The sequence below is a fragment of the Buteo buteo genome, chromosome 4, assembly GCF_964188355.1.
Source record: "Buteo buteo chromosome 4, bButBut1.hap1.1, whole genome shotgun sequence".
Classification (NCBI taxonomy): domain Eukaryota; kingdom Metazoa; phylum Chordata; class Aves; order Accipitriformes; family Accipitridae; genus Buteo; species Buteo buteo.
Genome location: NC_134174.1, coordinates 30,949,475 through 30,975,713, shown reverse-complemented (window position 1 = coordinate 30,975,713; position 26,239 = coordinate 30,949,475). Strand labels below are relative to the sequence as shown.

The 26,239-nt window shown below is 45.2% G+C and overlaps 2 protein-coding genes across 3 annotated transcripts in view; both read right to left on the bottom strand.

Annotated features, from left to right (window-relative positions):
• Positions 1–2,379, bottom strand: part of IPMK (inositol polyphosphate multikinase) — a 43,705-nt gene extending 41,326 nt beyond the window's left edge. For both annotated transcript variants that reach the window (XR_012650074.1, XM_075025446.1), the window contains exon 1: positions 2,027–2,379. Coding sequence is in view for 1 of the 2 variants with exons in the window: in XM_075025446.1 (XP_074881547.1) it covers positions 2,027–2,261 (235 nt within the window). In the remaining variant the exon portion in view is untranslated. The remainder of the gene's footprint in view (positions 1–2,026) is intronic.
• An 8,517-nt stretch (positions 2,380–10,896) lies between these two features.
• On the bottom strand, positions 10,897–24,699 carry CISD1 (CDGSH iron sulfur domain 1). The gene is made up of 3 exons (XM_075025447.1): positions 24,574–24,699; positions 18,447–18,652; positions 10,897–12,943 (listed from the first exon to the last, which is right to left on the bottom strand). Exons 1-3 carry the CDS (start codon positions 24,602–24,604, stop codon positions 12,854–12,856), a joined length of 327 nt encoding a protein of 108 aa, XP_074881548.1. The 5' UTR covers positions 24,605–24,699; the 3' UTR covers positions 10,897–12,853.
• Between the last annotated feature and the right edge of the window lie 1,540 nt (positions 24,700–26,239).

Sequence of the window (26,239 nt, the reverse complement as noted above, 5' to 3'; positions counted from 1 at the left end):
TGACTACTGTAGGAAATGGCAACAGAGAAAGTAGAAGACACACTGGTCTCCTCACGCATGCTTGAAGTTCTCAGATTCTGGCATACAGATCGTCTGTGACATTCCTTACCAGTGCTATTACCAACTACATATATCCAAACATCTGGCCACTAGCTTCACAACAAAGACACCACAGGGAGCAGCACTGCAGAATTATACATGACCCTGTGTCTTAGCATCTCAGCTGCCTGCACTCCTACACACAACATCTGTAAAGAAATAAAATGAGAAGATTCAGTTACAAAAATGAGATAGCTGTAAGTGCCAGAGCAGCTTTGGTCTTCACTTAAATGTAAAACTCAGTTTCTAAGATGAGATCATCAACCGTGGTGGTACTACTGCAGGAAAATCCTGGTCTTCCTCATTAGATGTAGTAGAGCTAGCTTCACCTAATCCATTTGAGCTGCACCCACAATATAGACAGTGTATCACCCATGTTGTCTTGATCCAACTGCGATAAAATTGACGTGCCAAAGGTGAGGCTTTCCCTGAAGCGAGCCTTTTTTGCCTGATCCCACCCCATGTTATGATATATGAACAAGGAAGATGTGTTGTATCCTTGGTGCTGTACACCCCCCTTGACATTTTATTGCACCGATTGCAGCAGGGGCAAGGGACAAGAATTACTTTGCTGAGAAGATTATCAGCAGCAAGACATGCCATGGATGCAGGCTGTAGATAAGACAAGCTCACAGTGCCATTAGTGCTGTAATTCCACCCACTGACGGCTGAAGGGGTTCTGAAGTTCAGCCCTTGACCTGTTTGGTAGAGGTAGCTTCTACTGACAGGGTTCAAAGGCAATATGACAGCAGGCACTCGTTATAGCTACTCTCAAAGGGCACACTGAGAGCTGAATGGACGTATACCTTACATTTGGCTCAGAGGCAGGAGTTATACCAAATGTGACATCCTGGAAGGGTGAGAAATGCCAGTTGGCAACATTAACTTGGCCGCTTGCTCTGGCACTGACCACTGCCTATGTTAAAAGGCACCTTCAGCAGAAGGGCCAACACCTCAACTCCTCGACCTGGAATTTAAAGAGAAATGTAAAGCTAGCATCGGCACGTTTCAAAGACACTGTATCCTCATGATACTTGTATTATTAGATCACTTACTAGCCACTGGTTCGGACTTACTCTTACCGCCAAATAAACACGCAACTAAGAAGTTCCCCCAGGCTGGTAAATGGCTTACTAATATTCTGCTGAAGTTTCTGGTGGCCAGAGGTTTGCGGGTTCCCTTTAGATAAAGCATAGTTTCGACATACGTCCTGAGGGTACCAGCACACCGTTACCTCCGTTCCCCCTTTTTTAAAAGGTGCCTGTTAAAATGAAGCTGAACTGCAGAGGCCCTTTGGCTTAAAGGCGCCCGTTAACCATCCCACCCTGAGGGGCCATCGCCATTTATAAAAAACACCCCAAGAAACATACTCGCGATACCGCTCCGTCCGCAACCCGCGCACACCGGGTCGGCTCTGCCAGCCCCTCCGGCCCTCGAAGGGAGGAACAGACCCTGGCCAGGGAGAGACCGACCCCTCAGCACTGAGGTGATCACCAGACCACCGCACCCACACACACACCCCACACACACCCCCAGCGTTGAGGCCGGCACCGGGAGGAAGGGCGGGGGCGAGCAGGTGCTCTCCGCTCAGCCCGGGAGGCGGGCAGAGCCCGGCGGCAGCTCAGCCACCGAGGCGGCAAGCCCTGCCCGCCGCTCCTGAGGCGCCGTGTCCGCCCTCCTCCCGCCGCCGGTGAGCGGGTCACGCCTGTCACCGACCGCCCCCCACCCCCCCAAAACCCCGGGCCCCGCCAACAGCAGAGCTGCCGGCCGCCGCCAGCGGGACGTGAGGAAAATTGAAGCCAAACCCGGCCCGCCACAACCAGGTTGGGAAGCATTAAGATAAACGGGGGGACGAAACCCCCTCACGGGCTGCCCCGGCCCGCCGCTCCCCCCGCCTCCCCCTTCCCCGCGCCCCGCCGCCGCTCACCGCCTTTATCCTTGCCGTACATGTGCCCGGCCACCTGGTGCGACAGCGGCACGCAGCCGTTCAGCCCCCGCCGCCGGCCCCCCGCCGCCGCCGCCACCGCCGCCGCGGGGTCCGGGGAAGCGCCGAACGCCGGCTGGGCCGCGGCCTCCTCCGCCTCGCCGCCCGCGCAGCGCCCGCGCCCGCCCTCGGGGCGCCCCGCCGCGGGCGGCGCCAGCCGCGGGGGCTCCGTGGCCATTTCCCGGGGGTGGGAGGAGGAGGACGGGGGGGGGGGGTGGCGGCGGGAGGCGAAGGACGGCCGCGCTGCTGCTGCTGCGGCGGCGGCGGGCGGGCCTCAGCGGGCGCTACGTGCCGGGGCGCGGGCGGTGAGGGCCCGCCGCTCCATCACCCCGCGCCGCGCCGCTCCGCACCGCTCCGCACCGCCCACCCCGCCGCTGAGGCAGCGACTGGCCGCCGCGCCGCCCCGCCCCGGACGCGGCTCCGCCTCCGCCAGCCGGGCCGGGCCGGGCCGGGCCGGAGGGTCGCCGCCGCCGCCGCCGCCGAGCAACGCGCGGCCCCGGCGGTAGGCCGCGCCCGGGCCCCGGCGCCTCGGTGGGGCCCGGGCGGGCAGCGCCCGGGTTCAGCGGCCGCCTGCGGAGGCAGCAGGGCCTAGCGCAGCCGCCGAGCGGACGCGAAAGCGGGCCCCGACCCGCGGAGTGGGCCGGTGACACCCACCCTTCCGTGGGCATCCCCAGGCCGCCCCGACCCGCCGCCAGACCCCAGGCCGGGTGTTCGCTCCCTCGGCTCTGCCGGGAGAGCGTGCCGCCGAGTGCGGCGAGGGCCGTGGGTTGGCGGGCAGAGGCCGTTCCCCCTCCGCTGGTTCTCGGTAACCAGAAGCAACGCCTCAAATCCGCTTCAGTGTTGTTAGCAATTCACCATCATCCCGAGGTTTGTTTATTTTCTCTCCGGTAGATCAGAGGGGCTAGAATCGAGAGCAAACCGAAGCGTGTAAATAGTATCAGACCTTTAAAGGGGGTAAGGACCTTGACAGCAGTCTAAAACAGAGCCTTACCGAGCTATGTAGGTGCTGGCCTTGCATTTGGCGTGGGCACACACCTAAGCCTGACGCCAGACCAAAACTGGGTAAGGGATTAATCTCTGATCTGAATTTTAACTCCCCATGGGTAGAGAAAGGTATGCACAACCCCTGCACTCACACGCAGGACCCCAAAGCCCGCTGCCACCTGGCTGGGAGACTTTATTAACATTTCTTTTCGCTAGGGCATATATCAGCTCTATTTGTCAGCCTGTGATTACTGCCTTTTCACTGTTCCTTTCCTTTATAAAATTAGCTGAACTCGGTGAATATTAGATCTGTGCTTTTGCCACGGTATCCGCTAGTATCAAGTCGTGTTTAGCGTCAGTAGGATGCAGGAACAGGAAAACAAGGCCGGAGATAGGAAAATGAATTTTAGCAGATAGATGGCATTCCCCCAGGTTTTATAAAAATGGGCTGATGTATATCAGGAATCGGTGCTGACATTAGAGGAACAACTATGCGGTGAGCTCGGCTATTCCTTGTTGCCTCTTCCCCATCCCATAGTTGAGAGTCGTGGCAGGTGGTTAGGAGAACTGGATGGCAATTGCGGGGATTTACTGGGCAAATTAAAGTGTCAAAGGAACAGGAAGGTCACAGGGAAGATGAGAGTATTGAAGAGTGAGAGGAAGGAGCACAGCATATAAATCTATCAAAACTGAGTTTCATTACTTCATTGTTCATGGAACAATTTGTTTCACTCTCTTAATTGGGCAAGATGGGGAAGACAGTGGTAACAACTCAGCAAGATCCTTTCTGAAGTAACAAGCCTGGTCAGAACTAAGTTTTGTTTCTCCCTCCCGAATATTCCTTTCTCATCAGTCGTTACTGTCCAGCCCTAAAGATTAGGAGTCAGATGGTTGCAAGCATAGCCTCCTATCTTCGGTTCCCCAATGCTGTGTTTTCCCAGAGGGGTGCTGACGCAGGAGAGAAATACCACAGATTGGTCAACCCTTGCACAAAAAAAAAATTACCAAGGACTACAGTGAAAAAAAAGCAGAAGTGGTACATGTCTGGCAGAGAGGAGGCTCCTGGTCTCAGCAGCAGCAGCTGCTGCAAGGTTCAGATGCCAACCTGAGCCTTGCAGAAAGATATTTCCCCCTGTGGAGATGCAAGACACTTCAGCTGGTCTGGGTCTGAATGCAGAGAGAAGAACATACATGGCATTTCAGACTTGCATGAGCGCCCATTTAACACTGTGATCTACTGGAACTCAAAATCTTAATGGAAAAAAGAATGGAATTAAGAGGCAAAAAATTGGAATTTAAAGACTATTCAAGCACCTAGTACTGAACAAATAGCTTCTAGATATCCTTAAAGCTAACAGAAGCAGGCCTGGGTGGGATTAAAAGAAACACAAAAGCATGAGTAATTGGAATAAGTAAACACTATTTCCTTTTCCCTGATATTTGCTTTAGTCGGATTTATGCATATAGAAATCAAGTGATGTGAGATTCTATCCTCCGCTCACTCATTCCACCCTCACACTTCAGCACATGGAGTTCACTAATCTTATCTGGGAACTTCTTCTAAAATAAAACAAGCGAAACCAAGAAAATACCAGAAATGACAAATAATTAATTTCTCCACAGAGTGTGATAGTGTAAGAGTTTGGACTGGAAGCTGAACCTACCAGCAAGATTTCCAAGGAAACTTCTTGTCTCCAGGCTGTGCAATTGCACTTGAAGAGAAAGTGAAAGAGGCTGCACACAGCTCCTAAAGAAGGGGCAAGTGGTTGGGAATCCCTCCCCCCCCGCTCCCAACAAAATGCATTTGGCAAAATTATGCTTAATTCTGGATTACTCTTTCTCTCTTTTGCTGGAAATGAATCTTACCTCACTTGGTCTGATGAAAAAGTAAAGACTAACAATGCCTTGAAAATACTACCCACGCATTTATTTTGCACAGACTGCTTTGCGCTGCAAGAGGATGTCTCACTGGCAGATTGCAAAGCTGCCCCGAACTGAGCAAGGATTACAAAGGAGTCACTTTCTGCTGAAATAAAGTCCTTTTTCAAATACAACAGCTAGATAATAACCGCAAGACGCGTGGTAGTTTAGTACAGGAAATAAGCTCATACTTTAGTGGAAGTGCAGGGGGGACATTAGGTAAACAGATGAGTGGGGCTGTGTCTTGGCTGAAATACTGTATTCTAGAGGTATGCTGACAACAAGCACCGGTGGATTTTTCACTGTCCCTTCACATGGTTCACAGCCACTTCTTCCTCATCTCGCCAAAAACACCGCTCCTCCGCCAGAACCGTGTTTTCAGCGCGAGGTCTGTGCGAGAGACGTGGATCCTGCTGCCCACAGAGCCACTTCCTGCAGCAGGCGGCCGTGCTTGCATAGCTTCTGCTGGCCAAACAGATTGCAACAGAGCTGACCTGGACTGTACATGTGGTCCTGAGAAGAAACATCGATTGGTGAAACCAATAATTTGCTGGACAGGTGAGAGCATCTGCAGCGGTGCTTCTGTGGGTAGGAGGGCCTGTCCTGCTCATTCTGTGTAGTGCAGACGTTGTCACAGCAGTGTGGAAGTTGTAGCCATGTTGGAGTTCTTTTTTTCTTGCCATTTCACAGCAGAAGGGTTGCTGTATCGTGCCCTCTTAAAATAGCTCAGAGTTTTTAATCCTTCGTTAAATTCACAGAAGTTCTGTGCTGTCTTTTTTGTTCTTGTTAAGTACAGGAAAATCTAAACTAGCCTTGTCTGTTGTAGCTGTAAAACTCAACGGTGCTATCCCGCTTCCTTTCCTAGCTACTGCCTTGTCACTTAGGCATCAGGTCCCACAATGATTAATATTTCACTTGGCTCTGACTGATGCAAACTCTTTGACACTACTCTCATCCCTGGCAACCAGGTACATCTGGGGTTTTCCAGGATGAAAACAAAGGGACAGTGTCAAAAGCCAACCTACACTCTCTGGAGATAATATGGTACATTTTGAAAATGAGGTTAATTCATGGCAGTCATATATTTTCTGGATCACCTTTTCTACAAATAGAACCATAGCTGTAAATTTTGGGAGGTCTGTTTTTTGTTAAAAAGCTGCGAGGACTGTAAAGGTGAGAAGCTCATTTCAATAGTGCCTTTCTTCCTCAGAGTCCTTGGATTTTATTTTTTTGTTGGTGATCATTAAAGAAACTCATTACAGAATATGGAGGAAAGGTTCATTTTTGGACTGAGAGGAGGTGAAGGGGTGAGAAGCAAATGAAGGGCTTTCATGGTGGAGAGGAGGCAGCAGTGGGTGTTTGCGGAGACTGTTTTTATTCAACATCATTCACAACCTGCAGAAGGAAATGCGCACAAAGTCTCCAGGTCTGTGGATGCTCCTGACCTCCTTAGGGCAGTCAAATGCCATGCCGATGGCAAGGAAGTCCTGCAGGATCTCACGAAACTGAACAAAAGGCACAATGTTGGCATAGGAGCTTCAGTGTGGATAAACGTAGGGGGTAATGTGTGTAGAGGAAAATAATCCAAACCAAAGCTCTTTGATGCTGATCCTGGAACTGGCTGTCACAGCCCAGGAAAGAGATCCTGAAGGCACTGTTGACAGTTGTCTGAGATCATCAGCCTGGTGTACGTCAGCAGCCAAAAAAAGCCAACAAAATGTTGGGCAACATCAGGAAGAGCGTTGAGAGAAAGACAAAAGGCGTCATTTTGCTGCTATGTGTAGCTGCAAGCGTGCCACGTATTGAGTCCGGCTTCCACGCCTGGTCTCTCATGGAGAATAGGAACATACCATTAATTAACTGGTGCAGAAGATAGAATTAAACCATGATTTGTGGAGAGTCTAAATTGGTGGAACGTTTTAGCTGCCTCCAGCCCTAGAAAACGGTAGAGACGTGTATGCTTTGACATCTTTGCGCAAGAAGTTGTGCTGCTTTCTGGAACAGAGGCATTAGAGCAAAGTCTTTAGGACCATCTCCTGTTCTTGTGGCTCACAGGTAGCTGAAGATTACTCCCTTTGTCTTTCTAAACAAAGATTTTCCAAGTATGGCTTTGTATCTCTAGCAACGGGTTGCTCAGGGTGTACAAATGCACAATGGCATTTTACCAGTCACATCCTAATGCTTTAGGATAACCCCAGTACTTGATTTATAATGATTAACAAGCCAAAAGGTTTATTTAAAATACCTCTTTGTCTTTCCCTAGAGCCTACTTAGATTGCCTACACCTGCAGTAGAACCAAACACCTATTTATTGACTAAACCCACTGCCAATTGGCATTAAGGAAAGTCTCTTCTATTAAACAGTATTCTGCTCCCAGAGTTTGCCTGCAGAGCAACAGAATTTCAACCCTTAAAAATTAATTTAGGATGTCGGAAGCAAGGAGATTGAAAGAGAAAGATCATACTGTTTGAAGAGAGCAACAAACTTAATAATTACTGAAGTGAAAGTCTGTTCTGGCTGTTGTTTTGGTACCCGAGTCTTGAGCAAGAGTCCTGGCAGTGAACAGACAGTGCGTCTTCACCATGTCTTATCCATGTATGGTTATATTTGCCAGCTGCAAAAAAGTATTTGAGAAAAGTTACGCAGTCAATGACCTTATCATTCATTTTGCTGCGTTTCTGTTGCCAGCTGACTGGACTGAACGGCACAAACATTCCAACTACTGAGAAGATCCTTGCAGTGTGCTGAATTTTGAATGCTTCACACATTAAAGCTATAATTTCTGGCACACTTGGGCACTCCTCTTTTCTGCACAGGCTTCTCTTGGACAGCAGAAGGCACTTTTTTTGTATAAATGTGCCATGCATTCAAAAAAGCCAAAAGAAAACTGCAGTCTGCATGACAAAAAGGATGCAGAGCAGAGCAGATTAAGGGCAGTGCAATGTCAAATCAGAGAGGAGAGATGGTTCAGTCTTCGGCTAGGAAAAAAATAACAGGAGAAATGATCTCTCTGTGTTTATGTGAGATGTATGCAACTTCTATGCATGGAAGAAAACCGAAGTTGCTTGAGAACCCTGATAAATCCTTTCTTACCAGTCCAAACTGCACATGAGAAGGGTGGACTGAACTCTGCTTTGCTACAGTCACGTAAACCCTCTGTGATTTTACTGACTTCAGGGAGCATACGGGTAAATACTCCTTGTATTTATTATAATTGCACATCTAATTAAACACTTTACAAAGGTGGGTGTGGAGGAACATTAGACTGCTAACAGGGGCCCACGGCATGAACATATGTTGCTTTCTGTCCAGTACTGCAGGATTTCACAAACAGTTCAGGACTTAAAACCACAGTAACAGATGTCTGCTCAAGGCACATAACCCTTTCAGCTCTAAGGAGTAAGTTTTTGGCTAATAGAACCGCTTAGTCCCAGAAGCTAATGAACAGCCACTTTGTACATCTTATGCTTCGCTCTATGAAGAGGTATAAAGAAATGCAATACATCATTTTCTGTAATTTGATTTATCCCTTTTTGCTACCACCTAGCAATGTTACATGGTGTTAAATCTTCTCTTCTAGCTTATGCTCTCCTCCCATCTGCCACTTTTTTTTCTTCTTTTTCCCTTTCTTGTTTCTCTCCACAAATTCATTTATTTTTATGTTATTTAGTTTTTATTCAGCTCCTCTCTGCATTAGCCAGCCTGGAAATCATCTTGCCCAAGAAACACACTATGCTCCGCAGGCAGCACAGCTACAACACTGCTACAGTAGAAAAGAAGCAGCAGAAAGCTTCCAGCAGCAGCCCCTGGTACCCATCCTAAATTAATGATGGCTCTAGGAAAATGATGGTTCTGCTGCCGGCGCACAGGAGTCACTCATCAATGCAGGAAAACCAGGGCAGAACAAGCCTGGGTGCAGAAAGCAACTGGGGGAACGGGTATCTGACACTGTTGGGCTTAATGTGTACCAGTGACAATGGAAAAGGCATTTGGTCTTCTCAGCAGGTCCACGTGAAATGTTCTGACCAGGCTGAAATAGAGATGCTGAGCACTGATTAACTCAGCCTGCTGGCAGCTAGGTCAGGGCATCCCCTCTCTGCCCCTGCACTATGGGGAGATGTGCTCTTCTGCCTAATCCAGCCAGGGCACTGGGTGGGTTTTGTCAGCCTTGAAGCTTCAGGAATTGAAACAAAAGCCAAATTTAATAAGAGACATCCATGTTCAGGATGGCTAAAGAGAAGCCAGCTGACAAGAAGGTCTCTTTGCAACACCAATGTTTAGTTTCACGCCTACGTTCCTATCCTTCCTGCTATTATAAAATGTTCTTCCGTTATTGGAATGAGCGACTGTGATACAGCAGTGAGTCACGTTTCCATATCTTTATCTAGCTGTATTACACTGAAAGGAAAATCCCAGTCCAACTGCTATGTGACTGTGCAAAAAAAATTGTACAGACCCCAATAGCACCAGAACAAGGTCCAAACTGCAACAATATGGTGAAAATTTTAGTAGGGCCTGCGGTCAGCTCTGCAGCTGGCTGTCAGGGAACTGGTGATACAACTGCTAGATTCAAAGTACACGAGCCTCCATGCATGAAAAGCTGTTTAGTCCCAAACACCATTATGCAGCACTTCTAGATGCCTGGGCTCAGACAGAAAGCAATGCTGCTGAAAAAAAACCAACCCAACCCATAAATACATGCATGCATAAAAAAACCCTTAAAAACAGTATTGCCCACGTCAAGGAGCATCGATTGCACAGCATTTGTTTCCTCCTAGTGGACCAGTGTGTTATTGCAATGCTGGCCTCAACCATTTGAAATTATCCATGAGATTAATGGTGCTTGAATTAAACATCCAGAGAATACCTGTAACTTAGAGCCGTCTCCTCTTCTAGAATGCTGATCCTAGAAGCACCTGAATATTTGACATGCAGACTATTTTGATAAGTCACACTCAATTACTGCAGAATCAGTACTTTGTTCACATTCTTGATGAGCAGTTATATGTTGAAAAATAACAATGTAGAACAGAAATCCAGTTTTACTCTGGGACAGGAATCCTTCATTGCTTTAGTATGAAGGATTTGTACCACATTTTCACGTACAAGTTTCAAAGCGAGGTGAAAACAGCACATCTGCAGAAGAATTTCTTTATGGTTAAAACTTGGTAAACATCTAACCAATCCATTTCATATTCTAGAGATTATTTGAGGAAAGCACTAAAGAACAGAGATCAGAAAACACTGGAGCAGGCAAGCACTCAGACCATTAGAACATGATAACCTATTATGGTACTAAGGAAAAAAAAAATGGAAGGGTTCTCTGTGATCCTCATCAAAACTGCTGGCAAGTTTGTTGACTCAAATTCAAGTATCTCTTCATTGTCATGTTCAAACAGCTCACAAACATGAGTAACAGGAACTTTCAGGTACAGCACAGAAAATTGTACATACATCAAAGTAAGATTTAACCACTTTGTGTCAACATTCTTTTGAATGTGACAATTCTCCAAAACAAACTCACCAGGATGTAAATCAACAAAGACTCTGCTTCTGCATATTTGCTTCCCAGAAGCAAAAACTTCTCATGGAGCCCACGTCCCTGACACGCAAACTCCAGGAAATGTTTTATTGGCAACTCCAGGAAATAGTTTTATGACTCAGGAGACTCATCTGAAACTTCAGGACTTCATCTCTCAGAACATTAATGCAGTTTTCAGTGAACTTTCATTCCTTCAAGAGCAGCCAGGCTTTGCTGCTAACAGGAAAAGAAGTCCCGGAAGGAAACCCCAACCCAGAAACAGGGTTATGATTACAGCAGCATTGGCATACAGCACAACTCACACTGTAACTCTCCCTTGAAAGAAACAGCACACTCGTGAGTAACACAGACATTAAAACCTCAAGATTAAGATGAGCTCAAATGTGTATTTGACAAAAATACAGAAATATCCAGTGTCATTCTAATAACACAAATAACTTTGTTTTGGATAAAAGCAATGTATTTGATAATTCAAGGTTAAAACAACCTTCCATGTGCATCAGTACTTGGCCAAGTAAAAAATATCAAGTACCTTTACAGTCAAGACAGGAAGAAAAGATAGAAACTAAACGTATTTGACTGCAACTTCTTACAAGCAGAGGTCTCTCACAGACAGCAGTTGCCCCTACTATAGCACTCCACCTGCAAACCCTCATTCTCTGCCTCTGTGCCACCTTCTCTACTTTTTGTGCCTTCTGCCAAAGTTCAGACCACTCAGCTAAGACCTCAAGTTCTGAAAGTCTCACACTGAGAATATGCAAAACATTTTCTTCAATCTTAACCTGTCGTACCAACCACAACCTTAAAAAAAAAATTAAATAAAACCTCTACTGCCCCAATCATCAGGAAGAATCCTTAAGGGTCCAGGTTAAAACATCAGCTTCTTGAAAAGGCCTTTCGTCTAGCTCTGAGGTAGTCTCTCTGTCCCAGGACATGAGAGCTCAATCCTACACAGGCTGCAATTATGCTAATGGACTGGATTTAATACAAAACCAACTTCTGCCACCTCACTCTTTGGGTTTTGCTTTGTAGTCATTTGCATGTTAATAAATCAAAGCTATTTAATTTAAGGAAACCAACATGATAATCATTAATGCAACCGCATCAGACGAGGCAGACAAGTGCCATACAAAAGGAGGGTAGGAGCTCTCCTTGTCTCATCCTTCCTTTCCCCCTTGTTTCTAGCTGTCGCCAAAGCCTTTCCTTGTCCATGTCAGTTCTTTTGGTAAAATTAGCTGAACCACATTAACAGTTAGCTCAGGGAGGCAGGAGTTATTTAAGACACATAGAGCCTAAGGCCACTTAGTAAGAAAGGTGTGCCTCCTCCCTCCACAGTGGAAAGAGGCCTCCGGAACCAGCCAGAGCAATGATGAAGCAGACAGTAATGATGGGTGGGGTTTTAGTTTTTATTTTAGCTTCTGGAATAAATTGACATAGCCTCCCCCACAGAAGTGTCCTATGGTCTGGGGAAGTAAGCTTCACTGCTAGAGACTGCAAGTGAAACTGAGGCTTTCTAGCAGCAAAGACAACACTGCCACCCCCTGCCCATCACTCTTTGAGCACTTCATATCATTCCACTTGTCTATTAAGAAAGCTCTCCCAGAGACCATCTTCCTAATCCTACTCTAAATACAGGTCTGTGGTTCCAGCAGTATATTCTTGATAACATATAGTAGTAGGGTCAAGTTTGAACACTGCTGTAAAATCAAAGGTAAAGTTGGCCTTTAGCCCCATCTTGCTATATGCCTTTTCATGTTGTCTGTTCATAGTTAGCAATTTTGAATTCTTTTTTTTTTTTTACAGAAGCCACACAGAACAGTAGTATAATAGGCCAAATGTGTCACCTGCAGAAAATGCAGCATAATCAGAGGTTAAGCTGCATTTTGGCACCATGATTTCTTTCCTGCCGCTGCCTTTTACAAAGAAAACTATCCAGACCTGTGACTTTAGAACCTCTCCAGGATTTCAGGATCTACCTTTTGAACACACGTTCTACTGAATGGCCTCAGAGTAGTACACATGTATTTGAAAATAATTTAATACCTATTTTCTGATGAAGTACATTCTGTGCGTCATTTTAGTTTCATACTCAATGAGAGGACACACACCACTTTACAAGACGAAAAATTTAAACCATGACTATTTAGTAAATTATGCATTGTAGTGATTAAAACAAGACAAGCACCAGAGAAAGTACACATGCTGAAGCCATACTACACTGGAAAGTCTTCAGTGACATGACAAAGAATTTGTGGTTTTTCCCCCAATTACAAGTGAGCAGAGGATTTGTCAGACATTCATTTTGTAGCTTCTACTGTCCCCTCTACGCCTCCTTCCTCTTGATGATCAGAGGCCCAACGTTGTCGCCAGTTTCCTCATTGTGCTTTGTGTGAGAGCCATCACACAGCGGGAACTGAAAAAAGAAAGAATAAACACAGCTAAAGTACATCCAGAGTCAGAATTAAGAACCTAGGTTGAAAGTTCATTACAACGCCTTCTCACTAAATCCACCGTAACCACAGACGACAGCTTTTGTGCTTGCATCTCAGGTCTCCCTGAGTTTGGGCTGAACACTAGTTTTGTCCATGTGAGTGCAGAGTGGATGAGAGGTTTGTGATCAAAAAGCAGCAACTCGACTCCACTGTATTTGGTGTTCCTGCCTCAGGGCAGCATGAGGAAAATGCAGCCTGAGCTGACCTTCAACTGTAACCTACCTGGAGTACCTTGCTCTCAACCTTGCCCCACACTCTGTTTTCCCAGGCAACAACCAGAGTTGAATGCAGTTACGTAAGGTAAGTGGTGTTAGGAAGAGAAACAGGAGATCCTTAGCTGAGTTTTCTTCCTGGTTTTCCATAGCATGTGATGACAAAAGGGACAGTTTCCCTAGCTCATCTCTTATTTAAGAGACACACCTACATATTAGTCCTGCCTCCAGACAGCTAGAGTGGCAAGCTGTCTTTGCTTCTTCCTGACACATCTATCTTATCTCATCGACACAAAGGTCCCTTTGCACAATCTGGCTTCCACATTAGGATTTTGACGTGCTAATGGAAATAAACTCCATTTCCAACTGACATGGCTATTCATCAAAGGCTCTTAAGGGCAGCACTGAGGAAGTAATTTGAAGAAATGTTTGTTCCATAAAAAACCCTCTAGAACAGCCTGCTCAGAGCAAGACCCACAGGGACTTCTTTAGCCAGCTCTAAGTGCCCAGGTCCCAGACCAGTGACAGCCAGTCTGCTCCTCAGCAGCTCTTTTCACATACAAGAGCCAAAGGACATCCTGGGAAGCAACAAGAGTGAGGTTAGATGCCATCACTTCTCAAGGATGTGTTTTCAAGGGCTATGCCTCCTCTACAGAGGAGACCCTGGAGATGATCACAGAAATCGCACACAGTATTTTGCCTTCAGTTACTATTTTGTTTGCTTAGAAGTAATGAGAATCAAAGTTGGGCATCACTCAGCTTTTGCCTTTGCAACAGCAATATTCCCTCGCAGTACAGTCACAATCAGTCAGTCTTTGACACTCCACCGATCATGCCTCAATCAGAGCCCCTGAAAAGAATTAACACCCTATCACCCATGCTTAGTTAGAATAGAAGATTTCAAAGTACTGCATGAAAACAATATAATGAAGACAATATACTTGCAAAAATATTTCCCAGAGCTCTAAAAATAAAGCCACATGCCCGGGGGGGGGGGGGGGGGGGGCGGGGGGGCAGGGAGAGAGGGGAGGTGAGGGGTTTTTTTTGTTTTTCACAGTTACAAAATGTCAAAACCCACGCTATAAATGGCAGGTGATGTTTCTAATAAAGAAACCCTGAATTCAGAGAATACTCATGCAAAATACTCATGCAAGCTGATTCATGCAGGAACTTTATCATCACATCAGTCATTTGTGACTCAATGAGTAGGTACTGACAGATACTTGGAAAAAATCTGAGCTAACAAGAATGTATGTTCATGGGACACTGACCAGCTTCCAACCCAGATGTTCCTGGACCAGCTGTTTTTCCACGCGACATCACAGCCCACTGGTCTTCACAGAAGCACCGACCCAGCTTCCATCACACATTAACATCTCACACGCCCCAAGGAGGCAAGCCCAAGGTCCAGCTACAGCAACACCATCACTGCAAGTTTGCAAGTGACAAAAAAGGTGCGATTCATAGGCTTCTGATAGAATTGAGAGCTCTTTAACAGCTACCAACCCTGACTGCTCTGTATTCAACCTCTGTGTCAGCTAGTCTCAGAAGCACCGGCTCCCAGAGGCTGGGACACTAGACTTGAGCTTCTCAGAAAAAACCCAACACTGTTCCAGAGCACCCACTTGGTCACCTTGAAGACCAGATACTGAATAGACAGATCCTGGGCCTGACACAACATGTTCATCTTTGATTAAGATAAAGGAGGCTAGCAATAGCAGCCAAAGCTCAATCCCCGAGGGAATTGTGCAGTAAGCTCAGCTTATTTCGTTTGACACTGAAGAGGGTTTAGATTCACTACTGCTATTTCTTCTGATGTTCTGCAGCAGTATTCCTTGACCTGCAGCCTGGGGACTAATACTTCTCTGGAAGACACAGAGGTTGCAGGTCATTGCAAAAGAAAGCAAATTATTTTATCCCCCCCAGCTTACACACTTAAAAATGCAGAAGAGTAAGAAAACAAACGTTCTAACTTTAGACTAATTACAGTTTGGTTTTAACACAAATTTTTTGCCTCTACACTGGTAAATTTGAAACGCTGGGTTTGAATACTATGTTTTTCCACAAAACTTGACAAGCAGTGTTAATGAAGCACCTGCAGAGCAGAACATGGAATAGAAAAGGGCCATTTAAAGACCTACCACCTACTTTAACAGATAATTACAACCCAAGACAGAATTACTCGAAGATACCACATTTGGTTTTTTTTAAACACATGCACTCCACGAAGACTTTGGCTAGCACAAATAAAAAAAACACTTCTGAAGTATAGTAGTTCAGAAAAAAAAAACCAACTGAAAATAATCCTGCTCATTTTTTAAGTTACTCCAAAACACCCTGGTATAGTCCAACTGTTTTGTTATTCCCCATACAGGAGCAATACCACATGAAGCCAGCTGTAGTGCATGCACACTGTCAGTGCACACAGAAGTATCCTATAGTTCATAATGCTACTGGTTCTATTAACAGCCTCGTGCCTCAGATGAGGCTAAACCTCATGAGAAGTGCTCACACAGTCATACAAGAGGACATTTCTTCTAACCTGTATATGGAATAGAGATCCCCATATGCCACTTAACGAAAACACGGCAGCTACTTATTGCTTATTTTTTGTAATCCCCTGCATTGGAAGCACAAACATTCTACCATTTTGACATCATATAAACATTATCTCACAAATTTTAACAGGATCTTAGTCTGAGAACTGTAAGAAACAGATAATGCTATTTAACTACTTCCAAAGATGACAAGCACATGACAATGATGAAGAATGTCCCTATTTTATTACTGCTTGGCAATAACTGAACACGAAAAGAAGCATGCACACCATCTTAAAGATCATGCTACCCACCATACAAGGTCAACCGATCAGGGCAAGAGGAAGGCAGCAAAATTGGAAACTCCAGTCTTTGAAGCAGAACATGCTGATTAAAATACTCAGTATTAAGCATCAGTAGAAGAAAACAAATGCCTTCAAAATTTTCCACTGACCTCCTTAATGCCTTTACAAGACCTTTCAGATCAGAGTTCTAGGAACAGACTTATTATAATGGTAGCCCCATCTACTTCCTTTCAGTGTGTGATTACAGAGCCCTAACTCAGTAGGACAGTATGTTCCTAAACTGACAACACACCTTCGATGTGCCAAAACATACTTCATAAGATTTTTATTTCACGCAAAAAAAAAAAATAGTATCAAACAATAGCTAGAATATTGGCAGGAGCTGCAATGCAATCACTAAAACCAGACACTATCTTCCATTTCTGTTTAGAAAACAGAGTAGGAAGCAGAAAGTACGAACACCAAGACTCAAGTTGGGTTGTTGGGGGTTTTTTTGCAGAAGCACTGAAGGAGGTGCCTACACTATTTCAACCTGAGGTAAACTCAAATTCAGATATTAAAACAAAGCGCAGATACTTAGAGCAGCCCTTCTCCTCCCCCTTTTTCTTTTCTGAAGCTGTAGCCTTCATGGCAACTTCCAGTGCTGGATTCTGGCTGTCAGTTGAGACTTATCACAAAGATTTAGCAGCAATGCTGCTATACATGTGTGATACCTGCATGCTGTACAGCCACCAGCACTGCATGTAAATGTACACACTTCCCTGTTCTATAATCATACAATATGTAACTTAGTCCATGGAGCACACTCTAGCCAGGGGGGGATGGAACGGATGGCGGATTTTGTTTTTCAGTTCAGACTCCAGACAGAGCAAAGAAGACAGGCCCATCTCCACAAGACCATTTCAGAATCAAGTCATGATGCTGTTTAATCCTCAGTAGTGTTTTAGTCTTAAACCAAATATGCTACAAATGTGTAACTTACTGAGTTATTTTCACCCACAAGGTAACGAAGTCAGATCTGACCACGGGAAGAACCAAAAGTTACAGTACCTGGAAAACTGCAGAGTATGGCCTGATTAGACCAGTGTCTAAGGCTTGAGAAGTCTATTATTCAGTTCACTGATGCAGAGAGAGATATATTTCAAGGCTGTTGGCCTCAGTTATCTGGCTTTGAAGGTTTGTGTTATTTCAGTCTCCACACATTAGCACCCTGACTTCTACAAAAGCTTTTAAACACGTGCCAATGGTAAATGTGCCGGACTATTCATGCAATCCACTTTCCTCATTACAGATCCCAGAACTACCACTACAGATGAATTACACAGATCTTAGCTACATCAAATGTCATGCATGTCTACCTCAAATTTAGATCTTATCTTAGTGTTATTGAAAGGTTAGGTATCATGCTTACTACTAACATTAGGCAATTGAGGCAATCCAATTATGCAAGTAAGTTGGACCAGTGTATAGGCCAGACTTTTAATTGCTCAAAAATACAGGCTTAAAGTATGCCATCATGATTTCACCGGCTTTACTTTAGGATTGCCCATATAACTATCTTGAGTTGTTAAGGCACAAGTGCATTAAGTTCACCTGTCTAAATTCTTCAAAAGCTTTTAACTACAATTGCTTCTTTTTAGATTACCTCCATCGCCACTGGAAACAATTCACCACTGTACTCATTCATATGGCAAAAGGTAGCTATCTACAGTACACAGCAGAACTACAACAATAAATCCAGGATAGAAGACCAGTAGGACCCTAACACTATCTGTGCAAGTCAGGCTCTTCCCGAAACAATTCCGCACTCACCCTGTCTACAAGATTTAATGACGGGCTCAGATATTGCAAGTGGCAATTTGACACCAGCTCTGGTATACCAAAAGTCGTCTTAATGGATTTGTGTTATTAACACCATGAACTAGTAGAAAGGTACTTTCTGACTGACAGAGTAAGCTTCCAACTTCCTCCAGTAAAAGGTGTTTAAGGTCCTCTCAGACATCGTTCCTGAGCTATCCTTCACCTGCCAACAGGCCAGCAGTTTTGGATAAACCTCAGTATTAGCACGGGCAGCACACAAAATGGTACCTGTCATTCATGACTGTGACTGCTCCATACAGCAGCCCTCCTTTCAAAAGATCAGTTTCTTCAGAGCTACAGAAATATTTTGCTCACTACTAGCACTGATCTGCAGGCTTTACTCTTAGTAACAGCATAAATCTACATAGTTTTATGGATTAAAATATCACTACATCTCACTGCAGAATACTTTACGTGAAAAGAAGTTAGTTTCCTCTAAATAAAGCAGTTTGAAAATAGTTTTATTGAAAGATGCATGCACATGAATGCAACTGGACCACTTATTCTTACCTTCTTAGATCGCCAACAACGACAGTACACAGCCTTGTCACCCAGATCTTCCATATCAAATGCATGGACTACCTTGGGGTTATCCTTCTGGATATGGAGATTCACCATTGCTTTGCAGCATTTGTCTTTACAGAGAAATTTTTTGTAAGCTAGGTACCCAACAGCAGCTGCTCCAGCAGCTAAGGAGACTGCAGCGATCCATTCAACTAGAATAAAAGAGGAAAAAAAGAAAAAAAAGAGACTGTCAGGTTTTGACCACAACATTCTATTAACACTACTCCTAGTGGTAAATTTCACCATGCTTGTGGCAACACCTCTACTTTTCAAGAGACCTTTTTGTTCCGTAGTGGTAATGCAATACTTTAGAAGAGTATTTTCTTTTGGCACTCACCCAGTTAAGCTACTGCTTTCTACTGATCAGAGTTCTCCTTCACCTCAATCCCTCCTACACAAGGGTGAGGATTAACCTGGCAGAGTTTGTTTTTTTTTTTAACTTTTATTTGTGAACCTGATATCAACATCAGTAGTATAGTGTTTCCAAGTTCAGCACATTAAAACAGACATAAGTAGACCCTGTAGCAGAAAAAAACCCCCCGTTGTTTGTTTCAGTTGCAGGAAAGTCACTAAAGAAGAACACTCTGCATCAACAACCCAAGCAGGATCCCCCCCAAGGTATACGTACTGAGTAGCTTTTAATATAATGCAACTTGTAACTAAAAAAAAAAAGTTAACAGGTGTTTGACAATGAGGAAATTATTTAATACACTACCACTTCAGAAAAGTAACAAAAGACAGCTTAGATTAAATCCCTACTGAGATGTACAGGAAAGAACATGGATCCAAAAAGATCTTATTTATGAATATTATCATGAGTTTATTTTAACTGGCTTAGGTCCTGACTCTCTGAAAGACAACTTCCATTAAGAAAATCCTCTTTCCACCACCTCTCATCGTCACTCTTCCTCCCTCTAGTTATCTCTCAAATCTTTGCGCTCTCACTCGCTTAGTATAAACTCCTCTTCTGCAAGGAGTTTTTCTATTTTTTTGTGGCTCTATTGTTTTCTCTCTGCCTTATGAAAATATGTTGGACTTTGGCCTGAAGTTTCTGATTGCAGCAACAGCCCCGGCCGTTTCTCTCAGAGCAGCAAGTGGCTGCTCTTTCTTTGCTTTTTATCCACCACTTCTACTCACATGTACTCGTACCATGCACATACAGAGCTCAGCTGACTCTACAGACAAATAAATCAAACAGGAATTTTAAGTTTTAGCACATTTACACAACTTAAGAAAACTAGAACAGTCTCCAGTTGGGAATTTCTATCTTCCCCTTCCATGTTTGCATCAGATTTGAAAGATACCAAGCCAGATAGCATCTTTGGAGCAAAAGACATTACTACATTAAGGGCTAAGAAGAAACAAAAAGCCTTTGTTAGTTCTTGCTACTTTCCACGGCCAACTGACTTGCTGTATTGCCACTGTGAGCTTGCTCTAAAAGGATCAAGAAGGTTTTCTGCCCTGTCCCACAGCCTTTTATAAAATCCATACCAAGCCCTTTCCTCAGCTAAAATGCTTCGTTAGCTCATATGCACCATGCTGATCCACAACGCTCTGGATGCAGCAATATGTGGAATTAGACAAATACTTGTACGATGTCTGCAGCCCTGTAAGATCAGGGAAGGCAGGCACTCCTTTAGAGTCTTACTAAAGGCACAAAAGATGCAGAAGCCCTTCAGAGTTCATTTTCTTAGTAAACGAAGCAGAAGAGACCAACATGCACTGAGACCTCCCCTGCAAATGAGTGACAAACCCTCCCTGTAACAACAGGGTGATATTAAGATACAGAAAACCATCTTTAACATCAAAGACTTTAGGGCATGTTTCCCTGCTCCCAAACTCCTTAACACAGTAAAAGCCCCAAAGAGCATATTCTGAATTCAGTGTTTTATATCCATCCAGTGACTTCTCACCTCTTTATCTCCCCATTACAAACTAGCCAGAGCAATACATTAATTTTAATAGGGTAAAGAAATGAGGAGGTGAAATTGAAGAAAGGATTCTATGAAAATCTGCTTTTATTTAGCAAAACGGCCCAAACTAATCCAAAGAACAGCCAGAGCTTAAATCAGAGGCAGCAGGATCTCCCAAGGAAAGCCACCACAGAGAGTCTGCAGCACCCTTTTCCCTTCTCCCTTGAGCACTTTTCCCCAAGCAGAGCAGGGCTGCGGCAGGGAGGAGGCACCCAGCCAGTTCAGGGACAAGCTGGGTCTGACAAGTTTAAAGTGATTTCTGATGAAATGTCAAGTGCAGCTATAACAGCGGCAGGCAAAACTGAGGGACTGCCTATATTGGGGGGATTTCAGAAAAGGCAGCAGTTGCAAGGATTGCCCAAGCTGCTAGCCAATGGATCAAATCTTAACCAACATTTTTAAATAACTGATGAGGGGACAGTGATAGACTGTATCCATTCCCTTAAGAAAACTAAGGGGAAAGAGTGACTTTAATGAAGACCAAGGATGACTCCTATAACTGAACCACCTTTTAAGGTGCTGCATCTTAAGGAAGCTGATCTTCTATTGCACCTATCCAGAAGTCCAGGTCAGCTTAACAAACCAGCAGAGGAAAAGATTCTGATGATAAAAATACTTCTACGACTCACAGCACAAGCAGGAAAGTCAGTACTAAAATTCAGTAGCTTTGCAGCATGTTCAGAAGAGCTGTTCTGCACACCTGCAACTAACCCAGATCCCTCTGACCATCCCTAAGGCCACCTACCACATAACCATGCACGGCACATCCAGCTCAACAAGCAGAGATCATTAGATTAAAGTAATTGTCATCTACTATTTTAATGACTCTCCACTTCTCCTGAGGGCCAGATTCATCTCTTACACACATGGGCAGATTGTATACATACAAACAGCCTAATATATTTTTTCTTGTAATAGATCATAGTGTCTTTTTTACTGTATTCACTTTTTTTAATCACTTCTCTGGAGCTGTATCAGGGTGGAAAATGATATCAACTGATAATACACGAAATCCAAACATTTAAAGCAGTCTATTCTTTAAATTTCAGCATTGCCTTAATAAACATTACATAAATTTAAAAGCTATCTGAATTTAACAAATAGACCATCTCTCATGATGAGATCATCCTGCCAGGTTTCAGAGGCAGTAAGTGTTGTTGTCAACTGTTGTTTTGTTTCACAAACAGATTTGGAAGAGCTGGAATGCCCATTTCACCTTCCAAACTAAGTTAACCTAAAACTGCACCTGGAAGGAAAACACTTCTCAGAAGTTTTTAAATACTTTCAACTCTGTTTCAAGAGGCCTCCAGTGCCAATTCAACGGTTCGCTGCCAAACTCTTAAGGTCATGCATGTATTACTTGAAGAGGCATCTGTTAACAGAGTGACATCAATGTGGAATATCAAGGTTTTTAATTTATTTTTAAAATAACAACACTGAAAGCAACTTTTTTGAGTGATTATTAAACAAATTCCAATTCTGACATAATACCAAAACACAACAGGACAAGACACTACAGGCCTGTGGAACCCAGCAGAAAAATTGTTTCAATGTTGTAAGCTCTAAACAATGGAAAGGGTTTGGCTAAAACTCCAGAAGAACTAACACACAAAGGAGGGAAGAGAAGGGAAAGGAAGAGAGATGGAAAGAAGAAAACAAAAGTCCAAAGAATGCAATCCCAGGAGAGCAGGTAGTGCACAGAAGTAAACAAAAAACCCTCAGATGATGAGTACAGCAACAAGCCAATGGTGGGAATTTATTTTCTTCTATATTCTTTGGACATATCCTAATGAACAAGAGATTTGGATCACAAAATTTCTCCTCTCTTCTCTTTCTAAACAGCTAGAATATTACTCTGGATGTTTCCATATCTAGGCTACAGAGGTACTTTTAGGATCTACCAGAGAGGTCAGACAGATTTTATCTGCAGGAAGAACATGCATTTACCATCTGCACTGACAAGCACATGAAGAAACTGAGATGGCCTTGGCTCCACCAGGAGTACACAATCCTCGTTATGACATGTATCAATTTACTTTCTACGAACTGGCAACAACATGGGGGGATAGCTGCACCCCTACAAAGTTAGTCCAAGACAGTCCTAAGAGGCAATTTTCAAGTTACCTCTGCTGCTTAAAGATGTTCATGTTACTTGAAAGTCAGCTACAGAACTCCACACATCAAAATCCATGTATTTTTATCTTCAGAAGTCCTTATAACTTTCAAGCATTGTTCTCCTCCTTTTGTTGCCAATGAAGAGGCTACTATTGTCCAAGAATTGTTTATGACAGTCCAATAGTGTAACTGTCCACAACGAAACACCACCTTTCTGCAGGCCTGCTTGGAGAAATGTGTGACACTCACCTACTGAGGAGTCACCCACGATAACCGACTGCACTGAAAGCCTAATAGTAAAAGCCCGCCAGTCAAGCAGATAAAGTCACTTCTACCACTCCACAGCATCCACAAGAAATGGGATTATGACTGACAGGCTTAATTGAACTGAAACCATAAGGTAAAGAGGCCATCTGAGGGAGAAAGATTGTTGCATCTGGCCAATAAGCAGCAAAAGGCAAGTTACTATGATCAGATCTGTGGTTAGTGTGGGGTCGGTCACACCTGAAAACAACCACATTACTCACAACAAAAAGCACTAGCTGTGCCATTCACTGCCTTCCAAAGGGTAACCTTGCAGCACATATGCACACCAATATAGCCAGAAGCAATTAATTTCCAATTACTGCCAGGAATTAAATCCCACAAAAATACAGGAAGTTTCTGGTGGCTAGTTTTCTCTGGGGAAACAGGCATTAGTATGACTTCCAAAATTCATCAGCCTGAGACACACGCAAGCTGAAGAAAGAGCTGTGACCTGCCAGTAGCTGATCAAGTTTAATCTTGACAGAAATCACATTAACCATATGCTGCTGCTGCCTCCTAAACAAAGCACCCTCCAGACTGCTCTGATCAGCTGTTCCCCTGCTTTCCTGGAATAAAGAGAATACTTTCAGTTTGATTAGGATAATGCTCTTTTCCTTCCCCCACAAACTAAGTTTTCTTCTCAGTTCCTAGTGTATAGGAACTGTTCTAATTCTTGCAAGCTTGTAAGTGACAGTAAGCTGCCACTGGGAATGCAACCTGGCTGCAAGCTATTACCAAGTCATCCTTAGGGCTTTGGTTTGATTATTTTAATAAGCATGGCCTTCCATCACTATAACCCATTTTAGACTACAGTGATGCCTTTGCCAACATCCTCTGTACCAGCAGTGTACTTAAAAAAAAAAATCCATCTAGATAGAGTCCCCTGACTTAAGGGCATAAGCCATGAGCAGCTTTGCAACTGGAAACCACAGCCATGCAGATGAAGCTTATTTTTTAGAGGAAATGAGATAACTCAGCCTTCCACTCTGTCCTCCCTCTCCTCCTGCCCGGTTGCCCAACACCGTTTAAAACAAAACCCGCTACTTCAGGCATGGTTTAGGTCAATCATTACACAGCACAAGTATCACTGTCAGCTCTATTATAGAGCATAGGGCTCTGAGGGCAAGTTTAAAAACCCAGAAATTTATAGGTTTTCATGAAATTTATACCCGGCGGCTTCGCATAAAATACGGGGCCCGAACAAAGGCAAAGCCCGACAGCGAAGCGCCAGGGGGAAAGGCACAAACAAAACAGCGGTGCCTGAAACGGGCCGGCTCCCACCGCAAATAAAACCCGGCGGGTGGCCGGAGCCGGCTCCGAGGGCCGAAACGCACCCAAGGGCCCGGTGCGGAGCTCACACGGGGCCGAGGTAGGGTAGGGTGGGTCCCTCGGGACGGGCCACCGACCCTCGCCCTCCCTAACGCGCTACGGAGGAGGAATTTATTTACGTCCGTATCTAACAGGGCGCCCGCGTCCCCGCAGGGGGCGGCTACGCCGCCATTTTGTCTCCGGGGGTCCAGAGGAGCGCGGAGCGCGGGGTGGGGCCGCGCCCCCTCCGCTGCCGCCGCCGCCGCCCCCCCCCCATCCTCCCCGCCACTATGGGGGGGGGGGTATAAGCGGCCCCCCGCTCCTGCCCGCAGGCGCCCTTCCTCACCCTCCCGCCTCCGTCGAGCCCCTACCCCGCACGGCGGAGTTCTGCCCCGGCCCCATCGCTCCCGCTCCGACACCGTAGAGGACACGCGCAGCTCCGCGCCTCACCGCGCATGCGCCCCCCACCGCCCTCCCGCAAGATGGCAGTGCTGCCCGCCCCGCCTCTTAAAGGCCTCCCGGGGAAGAGAAAGGGGGCTCGCAGGGAGGGGCGGCCGCCGCCGGCGAGGGTAGCGACGGTTCGTGCTGAATCGCACCACAGACAGAGAGGGAGGGAGGCGGCCTTGCGGAGTCCCGTCGCTGGCCTGACGCCCGGCACAGGACCCTCAGTGAGGGTAGAGTGGGCTGTGAGACCTCTGCAAGTGTAAAACGGGTGGTGGGCGTCGCTGTGAGGAGATCTCGGCTGGGCGTGACCTTGCGGTCATCCTCTGCTACTAAGGAGCGCCCTGAGCTACTGGGACACTGCAAACCACTGAGAACATACTGTTGTACGAGCCCTCTCCTGTGTAGTTGTGGAGAGACGAACTAAAAGAGTGATATCCTCTGAGTGATGGCTGCCTTAAACCTCGCAAACTCAGGTATTGACATCAGAATTACTAGTCTTTGCTTAAAAAAAGCATTATCAGAGTCCTGTACCTGATTAAGGACTTGCTAGCCTGGAACCTACTCAACAGCCTATTCAACCAGCACGCCTCTACTGTTCCTTTTGTACAGCATCATGAACGCGATGTCTGGCTTTTACTGGTAACGCAGGTGCAGGTGCTGTTGATACCAAAAAGCCGGTCAAAGAAACTCTCTAAGACTCATTTTGGAGTTTTAGAAAGCAGGCATTCTTTATTGCAGCACTGGATGCGCAGGGCGTGCACCTAGCGTGCATACTACAGCTTTAGCACTAACAGGTTATATAGAAAAACTAATTGCATATTAATCAGATTAGGATACATATACATAAAAATAATTGTAACTGATTATCTTAGTACTGCCTACATCCGATCATGCGCAATGAAGGATGCATTTGAGTCGAAGGGCTGCTTTTGTGACCACCGACCCATTTGAAGTTCTTGCTGGCTGTCCTTGAAGTCTTTATTCTTGTCCTTGTTCTTTGATCTTGAAGCTTAACGCAGCTTCAATCACATGTGGTCAGTCTCAACATTGTTCTCATCTAGCGTACAGGAACACCTAGTCATAAGAGCAAAGAACTGCAAAACTTACAAGTAACTACCTCTACTAGTTAATTGCTTGGCTATACTTTTGTCTATTGTTTCAATCATAGTGTTAGTATAAGATTTCTAATAATTATTTACCAAATCTCACTTTTGCAGTCATCTAGCAGGCAAATCATTTTCCACGGCTGGTAAAAAACATGATATCCACTATAATATTTAGACATACGCTACAGAATGCATAGAAATATGCTCTCACTATAACTCCGAAGCCCCACTCCCTTAGTTTTCCTCTTCTGCGCGCCTCGCTGTGCCCGCAAAGGACGCGACCTTCAAACGCCTTTTCTTCGAACGGAAGCAGCCTAATGGTACTTTAGTTTCCGGGTCACGCACAGAATTGCTAGGGGGAGAGGACGAGGCCGAAACAAAGTCCGCTCACAAAACGCAGCAAATTTTACGTGCCGATATAAAGAAAGAAAACATTTCGGTGTCACGGACGCGCCTGGGACGGGGTGCGCACCTCCGGCCGACAGGG

Excerpts from the sequence above, each read along its gene's own strand:
- CISD1 (XM_075025447.1), bottom strand. The coding sequence starts at position 24,604 with ATGGGGCCGGGGCAGAACTCCGCCGTGCGGG. Across the intron at positions 18,653-24,573 it reads GCAGAACTCCGCCGTGCGGG|TTGAATGGATCGCTGCAGTC; the intron begins GTAGGGGCTCGA and ends CTTTTATTCTAG. Across the intron at positions 12,944-18,446 it reads GTTGTTGGCGATCTAAGAAG|TTCCCGCTGTGTGATGGCTC; the intron begins GTAAGAATAAGT and ends TTCTTTTTTCAG.